Consider the following 18,356-nt stretch of genomic DNA (forward strand, 5'->3'; position numbering starts at 1 on the left):
CCACAAACAGCTTTGAAGAACATCTAATCAAGCTGGAAAAGTTTTAGACAACCTATCCACAGCTGGCTTCAAAATTAATCTCGACAAGTCCAGATTCTGCCAATCGGAGATACTCTTCGTTGGTCACTTAATCGATGGCGAAGGAGTGAGACCGAATCCAACCAAGATTCAAGCGATTAGCAACTTTCCAAGGCCCACAAAAATAAAGCACGTACGCCAATTCATTGGCATATGTCAATTCTTCGCAGACGACTGTCCAGGATACGCAAGTCATGGCACCGCCGTACGACCTGCTGAAAAAGAACAACAAATGGAAATGGGACGACGGATGTGAAGCAGCCTTCACGGACGTCAAGGAGCTGCTGCACAACTCGATCAAGCTGGGATACCCAAACTTCGAACTGGACTACATAATCCAGACGGATGCGTCGTTGACGGGCATAGGGGCAATCCTATATCAAGAGAAGGACGCTGAGGATGATAAAAGAGAATACCTACGCCATCACTGAGCTAGAAATGCTGTCGGTAGTACAAGCACTACAGCAGTGGCGCAAAATCATCTACGGATACCCAATCGTAATCCGAACCGACCGCAAGGCGTTGACATTCATGCTCAAGTCTACTCTATCTAGCGAGAGAATATCGCGGTGGATTCTGTTCATGCAACAATTCAATATCAACATTGAACTCTGCAGTGGAAAGTCGAAAATCCTAGCCGACATATTGAGTCGAAATCCATGTGACGACGAGGTCAAGATCTTCAGCCTCGAAAACGATCCTAAAGACACCGACATCATGGATAAACTCAAAGAGTTGAGCACAGCACAAAGAATAGGTCCTTACCTTGGGGTCATTGTCAATCAACTGGAGCGAAGCTCGGGAGACTAGCGTCAACGGAACCCTATGCTGAACAAAGTACTAGATCGATACACGATGAAGAAGGGATAACTGCGTCGATACATCGATCAAGAACACACCAGAGCAAGGATAGTACTACCGAAGGAATATCACAAGAATGTGGTGTGGTTAACACATCGGCATGCCGGACATGCAGGAGTTGACAAGGTGCATACGACCATGCGCGAGACCTTCACATGGGACAAAATGAAGAACGACATATGGAAAACCCTAAAGACCTGCGACATATGCCAGAAGGCAAAACACAATCCGTTCACGATGGAACAAACACCTATCCCAATTCAACCAAATGAACCGCTAGAGCTAATGGCAGTTGATCTGTACGGACTTTTGCCGAAATCCGCTAAATGGAACAAATACATCATCGTAGCCATGGACGTATTCTCCAATTTCATTGACATGTGTCCATTTAGGAAAGCAAACGCCAAATCCATCATCCGAGGCCTGGAGAGGCACATCATCGTCAACATAGGAAAACCAAAATTCCTGCTAACTGATCACGGTCCGCAGTTCACGGCCGCAGAATTCCACAAAGCGTTAGACGACATGGGGATACGACACGTATTCAACTCAATCAGACATCCACAAGCAAATCCAGCTGAACGACTAATGCGAGAGATTGCGGAGTTTTGTCGCATCTACTGTCCACAACATCACTGGCAATGGGCGAAGATGGTCCCCATAATGCTCAGCAGCGTAAACGATACAGTGCACGAATCCACAGGCAACATTCCCAGCGTGGTACACTTCAACAGACATCCAAGTCCACCAAGGGACGAGATACTGTGTTACCCGCACGATGACCAGCTAACGTCCACGGAACGTAAACGTCAAGTCAGTGAAAACTTGAAAAAGCAAGCAGAGAGACGAACAAGGAGAGTACGACATCATCAATTCCACTCACCACTGCGAGAAGGGGAACTGGTGCTAGTGAGAAAACCCAAAAGCTCAAACCCAGTCGTCGGATTCTACGCAAAATTTGCACCATTGTTTGACGGTCCGTACGTCATTACCAAAGCATACAACAACGCCTACAGAATAAGACGCTTGGACGGTGCCAACGAAGCCACGTACAACGCAAGTAACCTCAAACAATACTACATCTGGAAGGAAGAGGAGAGCCGAACTGGCGAACCATGCGAGGAGACGCCGAAGATAGAACCTGATGCAGACTTGTCGGACAGCAGCGAGACCAAGGAAGAAAATGACGTCTAGCCAGGAAATCGCACAACGATTGATATGACAAACCAAAGGAAAACGGACAGAAGGACATGAAAACGACACATTAGTATGATACTGAACAAGAATAAAAATTACTCACATAATTTTTATTCGGTCGCGGGGGTCAATGTGCCGTTTCCATGTGAAACATGCGCCACAGCGCGAGTGAAAACAGCAAGCACGAGGTCCGGAAACATGGCGCCGGGACAGTCTAGGCGAGAACTGAAATGCAAACGTTGAATACGGTTTGTATTGAAACTATTAGAAATATTATTCGCCCAGTCACATGGTCGTGAAGAGAGTGACTTTGCTTTAATCTTTGAGCGGAAAGACGTGTAAATACTTGTAAATAATGTTAGAATTAAGACGAAACCAAAGATCGTATATACAGGGTAATGCCATGCAATGTAAAACATCGATAGTTCTTAATAAGGATGGTGGCGACATATAGGTATCGATAGATGTAAGTACGTACGTTAAATACACTTCCATATCTAGTGTGTAGTTCTGTTATTCCATGTCTTGTTTTAAAACGAAAGGAAGATATACCGTTGCCTACGCTATAATACAAGGCCTGGACAAACCGACGCATTTCTGGGCGAACAAAGTAGTTCAGGCAATGGCCACTTGGATCGCGTTTATGTTCTGTTTTTCACATGTTCTGTCTATCCTTATATTGAAGATTCATACAATAACGCGAAATAATACATTTTATTATCATTATGCCCGGTGTGACTCAGATATAAACATATAAAACAATTAGGACACACTACACTTGATAGATTTCTTTCATTATGCACTTGTTTATCACACAAGAATAAAGAATAGGGTAATAGGCCTGAATAGAAATACACACCCGATTTTTCCCTATTTCTATAATTCAACACTTTTCTGCTCAGAGGCTTGCTCTTAAATTTGTTTAATAAATCAGTCATTAGTCACTTTCTTTGCATTATTATCAAGAACAGGCCTGAAAAATTGTGTAATTATAACGTATGTGATGTGCGCTTTTTCACAGTTGTGGCATTGAAACGTCTCTTTAAACTTTGGAGCGGTAAGGAATTTCAACTTTCGAACAAAGTCATATTTTCCGAGATATCCAAACGTCCGCGTTGTAAATATTAATACATTTTTAAGAAGACGAATTTGCGTCGGCACTTTGTCGGGGAGCAGAATTTCCCTCATAGTACTTACACTGTAATCTTATTCAACAAAGTGCAAGTTACATATTCTGGAGTTATCAATAGGAGACCGACGAGATACTTTTCTGCTGTCCCGTCGAGAAATAGCAAGCCTCCACTTCTCCAGTAAACTCGGATCTTTAGGAAAAAGATGAACATTTATATTTGTGTATATTTCTTCGCTGTGTCAGATGTGCAGTTAGCAGTGGCGTATCCTGGAATCTCCACTGAGGCATGCAACTAGTAACCATGCAGTTAACACAATGTATTAAGTAAATTTCAATTCTACTCACCCTAATTACATGTAAGTGAACTCGAGCCAAACAGTTTTACTGTAAGTTCCTGGATTGAACGTGCGTACACAATTCTTGTTTTCTATTTTTAAATTTACCAGAGTCCGCCTCTGTCGTGTAGTGGTTAGTGTGATTAGCTGCCACCCCCGGAGGTCCGGGTTCGATTCCCGGCTCTCCCACGAAATTTGAAAAGTGGTACGAGGGCTGGAACGGGGTTCACTCAGCCTCGGGTGGTCAACTGAGTAGAGGTGGGTCCGATTCCCACCTCAGCCATTCTGGAAGTGGTTTTCCGTGGTTTCCCACTTCTCCAGGCAAATGCCGAGATGGTACCTAACTTCAGGCCACGGCCGCTTCCTTCCCTCTTCCTTGTCTATCCCTTCCAATATTCCCATCCCCCGCAAGGCCCCTGTTCAGCATAGCAGGTGAGGCCGCCTGGGCGAGGTACTGGTCATCCTCCCCAGTTTTGTCCCCGACGCAGAGTCTGAAGCTCCAGGACACTGCCCTTGAGGCGGTACAGGTGGGATCCCTCGCTGAGTCCTGGAGGGTAAGCAGATTCAGAAGAAGGAGAAGAAGAACTTTTTACCTACGGGCTTTACGTCGCACCTACACAGATAGGTCTTATGGCGACGATGGGATAGGAAAGGCCTAGGAGTTGGAAGGAAACGGCCGTGGCCTTAATTAAGGTACAGCCCCAGCATTTGCCTGGTGTAAAAATGGGAAACCACGGAAAACCATCTTCAGGGCTGCCGATAGTGGGATTCGAACCTACTATCTCCCGGATGCAAGCTCACAGCCGCGCGCCTCTACACGCACGGCCAACTCGCCCGGTAAAGAAGAAATATACGAGGGAAGGTAGATGTCTCCCGGCTTGAACTATTTGAATCTTTCCATCAAACGAACGGCCAGTAAACTGATTTACAATTATATCCGTTTTAGACTCACCCATCGTTAATACCACAATAAGCGCAAAATATAATAAGAGACCGAAAACGACGAATAGCACAGGAACAGCACACACAGAATGAAGTCACTAATCAGCAAAACACACAATGAATTAACTCACTAGTTAGCCACAACTGAAGCACTGGAGGAAAGTCACCTCAGTGGCATTGGTCAGTTTCGTCACGTTGGGTTCTCGCTGGGGGATAATCTGAGGGTCCCGTTCGCTGTAAACATGTCGACTTTCTCCAAGTTGCTAACAGATGGCAGAGGGTAGCACGGGTATGGGGTGACAAATTCTGACCAAGTTTCAATTGCAGCGACATCGTTCGGAGGGTTTCAGAACTACGTCTGCCACCGAATCCAATTTTAAGATTGAATGCCTTGCATCCTTAACTCCGCCATGCTGTCTCTTTCTTCCTAGAGAGGAGTAGACGGCGAGACTACACCAGCACCACACGTAATCAAGCAACGGAACTAGTACAGTTGCGCGGACCTTTTGAACTTCTGAGAGATGAAATCGTTGATATTTGACTTAAAACAACCTAAAATCGTACATCAGACAGTTCTTTGTGTTATCATAACGCATGCAGTGAATGCCTTGCATTCAAGGAGAATACGCCCCTGGTAGTTAGGCAAACAAAAATAAACCACCTTAACCTCCAGAATGGAAAGAGAAACTTGACGGTAATTGGCCTCTGAAATCTGGAGCGTGAGTTGGCGACCACGGGGCCTTTAGCTGAGTCCTGGCATTTCTTCCACTTACTCGTGACAAGCTCCACACTTTCATCTATCATCTCCGACCTTCCTTGGTCAACTCTAGTTCTTTGCTGACTCCGACGCTATTAGGTTTCCGAGGGCTAGGGAGTCTTTCATTTTCACGCCCTTAGTGGCCCTTGTCCTCCTTTGGCCGATACTTTCATTTTTCCACGTGTAGGGACCCTTTCAGTTTGTTCTCTCTGGTTAGTGTTATATAGAGGATAGATGCCTAGTTGTACTTCCTCTTAAAACAATAATCACCACCACCACATCCACGGTAATTTGGAAGAACATAACTAAACAAATGTTAAATGCATCTCAGCAACCAACCATATATTGCAAATCGTGAGACCAAATAAATAATAAAACGTCAAAACTCTTCACATTTCCCGTTAGATAAGGCCTTACCTTATAAAATGAAGTTTAATATGTTATTTCTTCTCATAAAACATGTTGCTGTAACACATGTAATCGTAGAATTCGTTCCAAAGAACAGAACATAAACGCGAACCTAGCGGTGGAAAAGAGAAAAACTATTACCTCGCTTTTAATGCAAGAAATTGGCTTTCTCTCCAGGCCTTCTAGTATCTAGTAGGCTTTGGATATACAAAGCCTGGTCATTGTTCATTGTTAGTGTCGATGTAATGGTAGTGTGAATTTGATACACAGAAACTAGAAATTGAATGCGAAAAGAAGTTATTAGGTGATATGTACGCAGTAAATGAATGCAAATAGTGTGAAATAACAACGAAATACTTACAGTCGTACAAGGCAAAGCCATTACAAGGGAAGCAACGCGATACATAATAGAAATTGTCGATATATCGTAAACATTTACATACAACTGGAAGTATATGCATTTTTGGTTCTATAGTGATTGTGTGTGTATTGAATAATCTAACGTTAGCTTTTTTTCAGGTGTGATCTGCAAGGATGTAAAATAACAATGTCAGAAAGATACTCAGGAAATACAAGTACAGAAGAGAATATGGAGAGCTAAACAGTCATAGGCGTGTCCAGCTGAGATGATGGAGTGGTTACGAGGAAGGATAACAATGGCCAAGTGCTTCCCAATACCCTGGCCATCCAAGTCAGTAATTGCCCATTATTTTAATAATAATGTCCTTTTTGCATTTTATTTTATGCAGCACTTATTTGCATTCTATTTTATTTACTAGTATCCTCAATGTAGATAATAGTGAATGTACAGTACATGTCCTGAAGTAGTTCAAGACGTACGAGTAATTGCACAATGAGCGACGTGATATTATGTTATTTGGCCTATAGAAATTCATATACGCGTCTGGCGACACGGTATTCGAAATGCTATGGTATCATGTGAGCGAACGACTAATTATGTCAGTAGGCGACTTTGGCATTGTTCGTATTATGTTGTGGTATCGTAATTACTGAAAGACACGTGCTCATGTGTGCATATGTAACGTGCACTAGCATAAAATCAGCATACTTATTGTGAAGTTAACACAGGTAACGCAGGCAAATGGATACCTGATGTAACATAAGAACGGAGACCGCGAACGTTGTAAATTCCAGGGTACGTTGTTCTTCGAATGACGATTGCAGCAGGTTTACTATAATTACGAGAATGGTTATGACGCAACGGCATATCGAGGTATCAATAAAGATGTTCTGCAGGTAAGTGATATAAATGTAGTGAAGTTACGAGTGATGATACTAATGTGAGCCGACGTGAAATATATAATAATAATAATAATAATAATAATAATAATAATAATAATAATAATAATAATAATAATAATAATAATAATAATAATAATAATTATGTGAGTGCCATGTGTATTAAGTGCCTGCGATGGTGATAGTTATTGTGTTGATAAATAATATAATAATATAGTGTGGGGTGATATCGTGATATGCTATTGATGCGTGGGCGAGCTCACGTGAGGTTTAGTGATTGAAATAGTGAAAAGTGCTGCGTCATGAGAATTATACAACAAGTTGAGATGTGATAATGAAAATTCGTCCTACTTTCGTTATGTAGAGAGTGCTATTTAACTGTGTTATGTTACTGTGAAGTTAAATAAATTAAATGGAGGTGCGATGTTCATGTACAAGCTACTGCTGAGATTGTAATACCCAGGTGTAAGTGAATGTTATGGTTTTAATACTCATACATGAGTGAATGCTAAGATTGTAATGTTCATATGTAATTGTAGGCTAAGATGGTGATGCTGATGATTATTAACTGCGATGCGATGTCGGCCACGGTTGTTCAATCGATTATCACGGCACTTCGGATGCGATATTCGGAATTTACGTTCAGTTATCAGGATTTTCAGTTGGTATTACGACGATACGCTTGCGGCGTGTGGAAAGCCTGCCACGCACATGACTACGAGGACACATGCCATGATATCGGTTAGGTTAGGTGTTTTACTTCATGGGCATAGTAGTTTAAGTAGTGGGGATATCATGTGATGTTTTGTTGACATTTGAGTGTACATATTTCTTGTTCTTATATGTGTTGTTTCTGGTTATTCATTTTGTGCAGTAGCATTAAGTTAATACGATCCTCGAAGGTATGTGCGAGGATGGGCGTGTAGCTATTGTTGCGTCAAGATGAGCCTCATCAGGACAGAATAAGTTAGCTACGATGGTGATGATTATTGATTTTAGTTAGGATAGGTATCACATAAAAAGGGGCATTATTATTAGCTGGACTTGACGCAAGTAAAATTGAACTTCTCCTAATGTAAACCTGGTATCAGAGCAAAACAAAACAAAAAGAAAGGCACCCAAAACAATGGAAATAAAAAGAATATGATCATATAGATGATACATTCAAACAGAACAGGTTAAAAACGAGATCTCGAAATAATTATTAATTTCAAGGTTTAGGTATATTAATGAATAAATGTAAACATGTGTTCGTAATTTCGAATAGATCTTGGAAAACGAAGATTAATTAATTCAAGATCTCTGCAAATATGTTGAAATAGCTCTAAATTAATTGAATTACGTCAACCGTCTTTGTGTCATTATCAATGATTCCAAATGTCTAAATTTAGGATCACGCTTTGGTTTCGTCTTAGTTAGGTAGGATTACTTTAATTATTAAATAGAATCCCATCCAGAATATCTCCATCCTTCCATTATACAATAGATGTAAGCAACCTTACTTGTACATTTAATGGAAACCTCAAGGTCATATTGAAATATGAGTAACTCTAACACAAAACAAAGTCATGGTCGTTGCATGCATGTCACAAATTATAAAAGTAGATAATACAGACTGAACAGCAACGAACTGAAAACCTCAATACAGAGATTCAGAAATCAGGCCGCCCGATATGATTCCGAATCCGATTTTCCTACCACAGACGCGACACGTATTCATATGGACACATTAGCTAGCTGAGCCGCACACAGAGACCTGCGACTCTCTGAAATAGCCCCACAACAACAAGAACCTGTTAAGACCCTGAGTGTAGAGTACACCCAGTGCTAATCCATGGGGCAAAGTGTATTTTCGTGGCAGTAAATCTACGAGGCTGACGTAACTGAACTCCTTCAAATACCACCGGTCTGATCCAGGATCTAACCTACCAAGTAGAGTCAGAAGGCGAGCAACTTAACAGTCTGAGCCATTAAGCCTGGCAAAATATTAAACAGTGTTGAAAGGAAAATACAAACGTTTATTCATAATCTCATTGCATTCTTAGCTGTTATAGTGGGATGGAGTGGTCTGTTTTGTTGTTACCTGATATATTTGAATTAAAACTCTTATTAACTCGCAGTGGTGGATTGATAAGCAACAACAACCCAAAGCTACCCCAAACTAAATAGTAAAGCTTAATACATAAATGCTTCATAACATGTCCCTTATGCGAGCAAATCAGACAAAATTCTTAATTAAATATAAAACAGCCTATAAATAATACCATATCCAATGCTGAGTCAAAACAGTACGTTCTCTCATTTGAAGATTCCTCGTGTGGCAACACATACGTTGACTGAAAATCCATAACACCACTGCAAAATATCGAATGTTCAATTACTCGTCCTCAGTTAGTCATCACTTGACAGCATTCCTGAACATTCCAGGTTAACTGAGACTTGGGTGTTCTATAATGGCTGTAGTGAACTCGGGAGTGCCCTCCAAAAGACTTGCAAGTAGGAGAAATATCTGGATAAAGTACACTTATAACTTATTATCGCGGTCCCCGTACACATGGCCCTCTAATTCATAGCTGTGTCACTGTAATCGTCTCTATCATGGCTAGGAATTACGATTTATAACTACGTACGTACGTAATTTATCAGACGAAATCTGACGTGTTAACAACAAAACAAGATTCATACTGCGATTACTTTTATGAAAGTGAGAGATCCATGACCGTAATTTAAGAGTTTGTCTCTTAATTGACCTCATTGCACAACATTTAAAAAATTGTCATCTACGGTGTCGTGTTATTTTTTCACTACTTCCTCAATTATGTTAATTAAAACTCCAGATGTTTCCAGGCACGTTATAGGTTATGGATAATTTCCATAATCGATCTTTGTCATACAAATTTTCTGGACCCTTGAGTCGTACTTTTTTAAAGACAACTGAATATTCAGAAGTTAATGAACAGTTTTGCGTGATTTTACTCTAATGTTCTGTGTAATGCAAGTCAGCTTTAACTCAAATGCCTCATATTGTAAGTACAGGCTGAGCAGAATGGGGAATACGCTACATTTTAATATTTTCGTTTCATCTCTCATGTCATCTTTAAATTTGGCCATATTATTTCTTCATTCTGGGAGGAGCTAGGAAATTACAGCGGACCAATAACGGGATATATAGGCTTAAATGCACAAATGGTGCCAATTAATACGTTGGGCGAACAGGACGTAATTTCTTAGTAAGATAGCAAGAACATATTAATGCTAAATACATAGGAAGTACTCAGAATGAGTCTTCATATGACTGAATATAAACACAATTTTACATCAATAGAAAGGGACTTGCCCATTCTATGAACGTTAAACAAAGGTAAATTAATAAATATTGTTGAAAATATCTATATTGAGATTGATCGGAAACAAAACCCCAGCCAGAATATGAACGAAATAACGGAGAATATCAATATATTGTTAGAACAGGCTACCAAATTAGATTCATCTAGAAAGGCCATCAAGACGGACCCAGAAGAACATCCAACACACCTCCTCTCAATTAGCTCCACCCTACGCAAGATTCCCCCTACTTTTCGTTCTGTTTGCCCTAGCCTATCACAAACCCACTCCTCAGTTAGCTCCACCCTATACAACATTTCCCCTGCTTCCCCCACTTCTTCTGCTGTTTCTCCTCGCCCTGTGAAGGTCAGTGTCCAGGCGTGTCCTCCACCACGTATTAAAGGCTACCTTTTTCTCCTTGATTGCTTTTTGGACTTAATCATCCCACCACCAGGTCTGTTTATCAATGATTTTTCTCCCGGAGTTTGTTTTTCCCACAGTTACTGTTGCTGCCTGATGTATCGGTTTTGCAGCATTTTCCAGCACGTCCTCAACTGACTGGTCAGGTTTCCCTGAGAAGTTGGTTAAAGCTGTCTTAATTTCATTCTTGTGGACATTCATTTTCCACCACGTGATACGTTCAGGTCCAGTTTTAGGTGCCTCAGGACGTTCGGCACTTTTTCGAATATCCAGGACAAGCAAGCGCTGTTGTGGGGCAATGCTGTTATATGGAATCACTTTGGTATCCATTACCATCATCAGGTCTTTTGTCGATCAATCCAGTAATCGATCTGAGTAGCATGACCTCCACTGATATATGTAGCTAGATGTCTTATCCCTTTCTTGAAATATGTGTTGCTCACAACTAGGTCATGAGCCTCTGCACAATCGGGTATAAGACATTCCTCATCATATCGCGTGCCAAAACCATATTATCCTCCATGACATCGCCCATATTCATCCCGCTGAGATCAGACATGTCCGTTTAAGTCTCCCCCACAGGAAAATGAACTCATCTGGAGGAAATGTTCCAAGATCGGCGTCAAGACTTACAGAACTCATTCTTCTCATTCTCCGTGCATCCAGTTTGAGGTGCATAGCAAGATATGATATGGGCAGTTATTGATGTTAAATCAATCTTGACAAGACATGAACCTATGAGACACTCTGACGACACTTGTGATGTTGTTGCGGTAGCAAAGGCCAAGCACTATTGCCACACCATTCTATGTTGTGTTGGTACCATGATAGATCAGTTTGTAAACATCTCCTATCCCTTTCGACTTGGAACCTCTCCACATGGTCTCTTGTATGCAGGTAATACCAACATGCCTGTTCTTCAACATTTCTGCTAGCTCACGACGTCGGCCTGTCAACGTTCCAATATTTCGTGTAAGAAATCTTACTCTTGCCGGACTGACTTCTTTAACCTACCCCGTCCATAGGCAGGTAACCCGTGCACATTTCTCACGTCACACGGACACAAGTGGCGCACGTAGCTTAGGGGGAATGCCCCAGCATGTTCCGAATTTCGAGAAGACATAGCCATAGATGGGACGAAGTGTACCTCAAACAGCTGGTCGCTCAGCCTGTCGTTGAGGGCATTTGATACCTACTGCCAGGTAATATTTAGGCCGCCCCTAATACGGAGCACAAACGCCATACGCGGCCGCTCCGCTGCAGTACAGACGCTGCTGGTTTGCACGTTTTTAAGATCGTTTACTTAGATACGGCAGAGACGTAAGTAAATAATGCAGATTCTGTGGTCCAAGGAACGCCGGATACGTAGTGAAGAGTTCGTATATGAATCGTGCTTTCTTTGGCAAGTATTTAAAATCCTACAAGATGGCTGACTGGGAAAGGACTTATAGACGTATATATAATAAATTGCCTTTCTACCTAGTGTTATCTACGGAGCCATTCTAGCAATTCCAAAATGGCTGCCAGTTATGGCGTAAAACCTTCAAAATATACTGCTAATAACAGCAAATAATATCGTAAAATTACTAGAAAACACCAACGCTACGTCAGAACAACAAAGTTAGTCAAAAACACTCGACAGAAACCACAACAGGGACACAATTCTTGCATTGAGATAGATATATTATGCAGCAAAACTCCAATGCACACCATTATTAACTTTATCTTACAAATGGCGCCCAGAAGGAGGCACTTTAGTATTTTATTTCATTTGATAATTTGTTTTCAGTTATGCAGATGAATGACAGTGTGTGTGTGTGTGTGTATGATATCGTAGATCTAGTTAGCAATCTTCAAGAAACTTCTTAACACATTCATTACGGCAATGTGGGCGCTATCCATTAGTAGAAAAAATGTGTTAGATATGGTTTAAATAATACCACACGGAACACATTGATGCGGACGCGTCTAATAACCGATGATTTTCTGCACTCAAGTAAAATATATATAAGCAAGGCAACTCAGATTTTTTAGCAAAACTGTTACATGCATAGTTTTCAAAAATGTGGGATAGCTGCAATTCAACCTTATGTTTCCGAAGACAGGAAGGGTAATAAAATTAATTATCGCTATATTTCTAGAACGTCGACGCACCCAGTATGAGTCAGCGTCTGTTGTCAAGGAACTTCCATATCAGATATATTCTTCGCAGATTAATTACCAGAACGCAGACTGTCATTGGTATGCATAACCACGTGACGCCGAAGATTCCACTTCTGAGAGAACTTCTTATCACATTGATTACAGAAATATGGATGCTCGCCAGTATGTGAAAACAGATGATTCCGAAGACTGCACTTGTGAGCGAACTTAGAGCAACATTGATTACAAGAATATGGACGTTTACTAGCATGTCTTACCAGGTGTTCCCTAAGACTCGACTTTCGAGCAAACATAGACCCACATTCATCACAGGAATACCGCCGCTCATTACTATGTATAAGCAGGTGATTACGAAGATTTGACCTGTACGAAAATTTCTTGCCACATTCATCACAAGAAAACGGACGCTCAGTGGTATGCGTAAGCAGATGATTACGGAGATCCGACTTATAAGAGAACTTCTTACAACATTCAATACAGGAATGTTGACGCTCTCCAGTATGGGAAACAATATGTCTCCGGAGACTCCACGAGTGGCCGAAGTTCTTCCCACAATCCTCACAGGAGATCCGTCGCAGAGTAGTGTGTGTAACCAGGTGACGCCGAAGATTCCCACTGTTACAGAATGTTTTACCACATTGATCACAGGGAAGAGAACGCTCTCCAGTATGTTTCATGAGGTGTTGTTGAAGTTGCGTCTTCTGTGGAAACTTCATACCGCATTGCATACAGGAATGTGGACGCTCACCAGTATGTGTAAGTAGGTGGCGCCGAAGAATCGAAACGCTACGGAATGTTTTACCACATTGATCACAGGGAAGAGAACGCTTACCAGCATGTTTTATCAGGTGTGTCCGCAGTTGCGTCTTCAGTGAAAACTTCTTGCGGCATTGCATACAAGAATGTAGACGCTCCCCAGTATGTGTAATCAGTTGTCGCTGAAGATGCGATTTCTGTAAAATCTGTAAACAAGAATCATAACAACGGAATGCCCTTTCGGTAACGGAATGGATTAGCCTTAGATCAGAGTCAGAGAACATACATAGGTTGCATTCAATGCGAGTAGGCAAAATGCACATTACCTTACTTCGATCTTTCAATATCTTGCATCTACTTTTACTTGTAACCAATGGACCTCCAGTCAATAATGCAACGTTCCCAAATCTAGAAAACAGAAAACCAAAAGTTATTAAAGTTTACGATTATGACAACAAAATCAAAGACAGTATCCAGATGCAAAAGCAATATATGTATCTACTGCTATTTGCTTTACGTCGCACCTATACAGATATGTGTTAAGGCGACGATGGGATAGGAACGGCCTAGGAATGGCAAGGAAATGGCCGTGGCCTTAATTAAGGTAGACATTTCTTCAGTCTAAGCTAGTCCATACAAACTAGATATGGCAACATGGCAATGGCTGAGTAGTGGGTGTGTGATGGTAGTCCTCCCCAATATTTTGTGGTCTTGGTTGTGCCTAGTTTGAATGATGAAGTGAAAGTGTGTGCTGCTGGATTACTAAGGTATGAAGAACTGATGTACGTATTAGATTGTTATTAGATCTTAATTAGTGATGTATTATCGGTCGTGTTTAAGTCATTTGAGGAAGAATCTGCATATATAAACACTGAGGTGAAGTGCTACCAACTTGAACATCTTTCCAAGGAATAGTGGGGTGCAGTTACCCTGAGCCTACACAATCGATTTCTATACCGATCATGATACAATTCTTCACCACCGTAAGCTCTTGTGTAGCATGTCAGAAGGCTGTTTCTAGGCAAGGTATAAATTGTATGATTCAGGGTAGTAACTGTCAAGTTTGGTTCCATTGCAAATCTCATCTTAACTTACTATACATGAAAATGAATGTATGCATGTGTGTAAATGACGCTTTTCCTCCTAAACCAATGGAGCAATTTCAACTAAACAGGTACACTTACGGCTTACTATCTGCAGACGAATACTGTGGGGGTAAGCCATCCGTAGCTCCCTTAGGGGTGGGGGTCAAGGGTACAAGAAATAACAATAATCGAAAAACTCTCGAATCCAGAGTTTTTGGGGTCGCTGAGATGAATAGTGAAATTCCGATTTTTTAAAAGTCAAAGTTCAGCTCCCTTTCGGATGGGGGGCGAGGGGGGAGCGATAAATTAAATTAAACGAAATAGTGTCGAATCCATACTTTTTGGGGTCGCCGAGGTGAATTGTACACTACTGATTTTTAGTATTAGGAGATAAACCACGTGGGGTAAGACAGCCCAGGAAACCTTACGGGCGGGGTGTAGGGGGTCATATACACAAATTAACGAAAATAGTGTTGAATCCATACTTGTTGGGGTCGCTAAGATGAATTTTTTAAAGTCCAAGTTCAGCCACCTTTCGGGGTGGGGCGAGGGGGGAGTGATATCTAAAATTAAACAAAAATAAGGTCAAACACATAGTTTGCGGGGTCGCCGAGGTAAATTGTACACTCCGAACTTTTAGTACCAGGAGTCAAAATACGTGGGGCAGCCCAGGAACCCCTAGGGGCGGGGGGAGGGGCGATAGGGTGAGATATTAAAATCATCGAAAGTAGTGTCGAATCCATACTCTTCGGGCTCGCTGAAATCAATAGTGACAATCCGGATATTGTGTCCAAGTTCAGCCCCTTCCGGGTGGGGGCGATTGGGATGTAATATATAAAAATATTATAAAATAGTGTCGAATCCATAGTTTTGGGTGTCGCTGAGATAAATAGTGAAACTCCGGATTTTTATAATCAGGAGGCAAACCACGTCGGGGTAATACACCCCTAGGAACCCTCAGGGGCAGGGGGGCGAGGGGCTGAGATATAAATATCATCGAAAGTACCGTCGAATCCATACTTTTCGGGGTCGCTGAGATGAATAGTGACACTCCAGATTTTTAAGTCTATCTTCAGCCTCGTTTCGCAGAGGGGTGAGAAAGGGTGAAAAAATAAACTGTCACGATGACCGAGATAATGGACGTGTGTATTTTCCAGTATGACTTACTACCTGGAAAACATACTGTGGGAGTAAGACGCCCCTAGAACCACTAGGGAAGCGGGTGAAATATAATCCATATTAATAAATGGAATTCAGTTTTGCGCGATGTATATATATACTGTGTTATACATATTAAGGCACAAAGTGAAAACAGACGCGAATTGATGAGACCATTCTAGGCATCTTAGAAAGTTAAAACTTGGTACCAGACAAGCTGATGACTTCAGGATCCCTAGAAAAATCCAAAATTCTCAAACTTTTCCGAGGGGGACACGCTGGGAGTTTCAAATCTGCATGAGAACACAGTCGGTGATATTTATCCGGGACAATAACCTATAGGTCTCATGGGCTTAATAGTTTCCTGAAAGTCATAACATTTAACCACTCCCCCATGTCAAGATGGCAGCACAATCTCCCAGACGAGTTAAAAAATTGACATTTGGCAAAATTATAGCTTTTAGCCTGTAACTGACGGGAAGTTTACGAGATGTTTAAACATTTCATTTGTTTTACTCCCGGAAAATATCGAAATATGGAAGCAATTTTAATGACGGTGCAGACATTCGTTTCGAGGTATTTCGTGGTTAAACGGTGAGTCGTATAAGAAAACGGATGGCACAATCTCGGTTCAATTTGGAGTGATCTACAACTTTCGTCCTATGACATTTTGTCGAATCTCTATCCGTTACATGTTAAATTTGGCTCCATTTCTGGATTTACCTCAATTTTGCACTGTGTACACGTATAATTGATGGTTTGATTCACTTATAGGAAAGATGGGATCATCAAATTCTACTTGAATAATAGCCCACCCAGTAGCCATATGTGAGCCAAATTCTATGTTTCAATCTGTCGCATAAGTACCTGAAAAGTAATTCACTGTGTGAAAACCTTACACAAATTTCATCCAATTCAACGTTTCTAAAATAATCTTAACGTTAAGTAGATAAGATACGAGGAAATATCATGGGGCCAGCCATTTACGTCACCAAATGAGGCCAGAGGCGTCTTTTCGTACACTCCGTTTTTCGATATGATGCACCGTTTAGCAGCAGTTATTCTGTAAAAGAAGGTAAACATGCATATGCATCCGTATGTCGACCTATATTTATTCATTTAAGTCGAATTGTAGTGATCTAGAAGGGGTGAGTCTGACATAGTAATTAATACTTTACAAATCAATAGTGACTGTAAGCGGGAGTGCGTCTGCTGTAGTAATCAGTACTCCCCAAATCAACTTTAACAGGCAGTAGGAATGGGGTCCTCCTCCAATGCCTGTGTACCATTGAAATGAATAATTCCCTTCTCTATTTGACTAGCAGAAGGCAAGGGAGCGTGCATTTTTTCGAAACGCTTTTACCTGATTCTCTTTTTCATTAGGTACAGGTGCCCCCTTGCAAGGGTGCCCCGATTGTAAACAAATTTACCCATCAAAATGTGACTTATGTTATGCATAGTGAACTGCGGTAGACAAGTGAACCTGTCGTTTTCATGACAACTTCGCAACTGGCACTTTACATTGGAAACAACGGCTGCGGACCTCCCTATGCTTTTTCTCGGATAACGCAAGAGACATGCAATTTAAAAATTCTTATTCACTTCATGTACAGTAATTTACTTTGATATCTGTATACAATACGGAATACCGTAGTGAAGCACGGGTATATTTGCTACTGTGTTGAGACGTTGAATTAAATTTTTTAAAATCTCAAAATCAAGTCTGGAGGTGTACTCGTTGTGAAAAGGAAAGACAAAAAATATAGTGTACATGGCTAGGAACTAGCAACAACACCAACAATTGAGGACATCTATCAGCACTTACTTAAGGTGAAGGAACAAATTGGGGCCGATGACCTTCGATGTTAGGCCCCTTAAAACAACAAACATCATCAAGGAACAAATTGCAGAGGTTAGGAAATCGAGTGTAGAGGTGGAGCGAAAGTTAGGCAAAAGTTTGGAGTTAGCTCACGTAAAGTTGGATGAGAAGGCAACATTTATTAAAAACAGTCGGAAGTAATAAATCAGTGCATGGAGAAAATTGAGAAATTGAGAGCTGAATATTTAATGTTAAGAAGCAATTAAAAGACACACAAATTCAGTTAGATGAAGTCTATCAGTACGGTCGTTGTAACACTGTTGAAATGTTATGCATTCTGAATGAGATAATGAGGATGTTTATGAAATTGTTAAGCATGTAGAGTTCAAGAATGAATCCACTGATGCATGCCATACGTTGAAGAGGCAATTGCATCAAGCTTCAGGTGCCACTGTAGTGAATTTTGCACACCGCAGTGTCAAAAATGACTCATTTAAAAACGCAAGATGCTTTTCTATGGCTAGATCATGGAGGTAACATTAAATTCCAAAACGAGAGGGTGATCGGCAGGTGTTTAATCTAAAAACCCTTGACGATGTGAATGGATTAAATGAAAATGTGTAGCTTTTGTATTTTCAGAAAAAATAATTTTAATGTAAAT

At 41.1% G+C, this 18,356-nt stretch overlaps 1 protein-coding gene across 1 annotated transcript in view; it reads right to left on the reverse strand.

The window, feature by feature from the left end:
- Nucleotides 1–13,705: 13,705 nt before the first annotated feature.
- LOC137502364 (uncharacterized) overlaps nt 13,706–18,356 on the reverse strand; it is a 38,156-nt gene continuing 33,505 nt past the window's right edge. Inside the window, exons 4-5 of the mRNA XM_068229376.1 lie at nt 13,965–14,041; nt 13,706–13,839 (exon numbers count right to left, since the gene is read on the reverse strand). Coding sequence (XP_068085477.1) covers nt 13,706–13,839; nt 13,965–14,041 — 211 coding nt within the window. The remainder of the gene's footprint in view (nt 13,840–13,964; nt 14,042–18,356) is intronic.

The sequence above is a fragment of the Anabrus simplex genome, chromosome 10 (assembly GCF_040414725.1).
Source record: "Anabrus simplex isolate iqAnaSimp1 chromosome 10, ASM4041472v1, whole genome shotgun sequence".
In the NCBI taxonomy this organism is placed as follows: domain Eukaryota; kingdom Metazoa; phylum Arthropoda; class Insecta; order Orthoptera; family Tettigoniidae; genus Anabrus; species Anabrus simplex.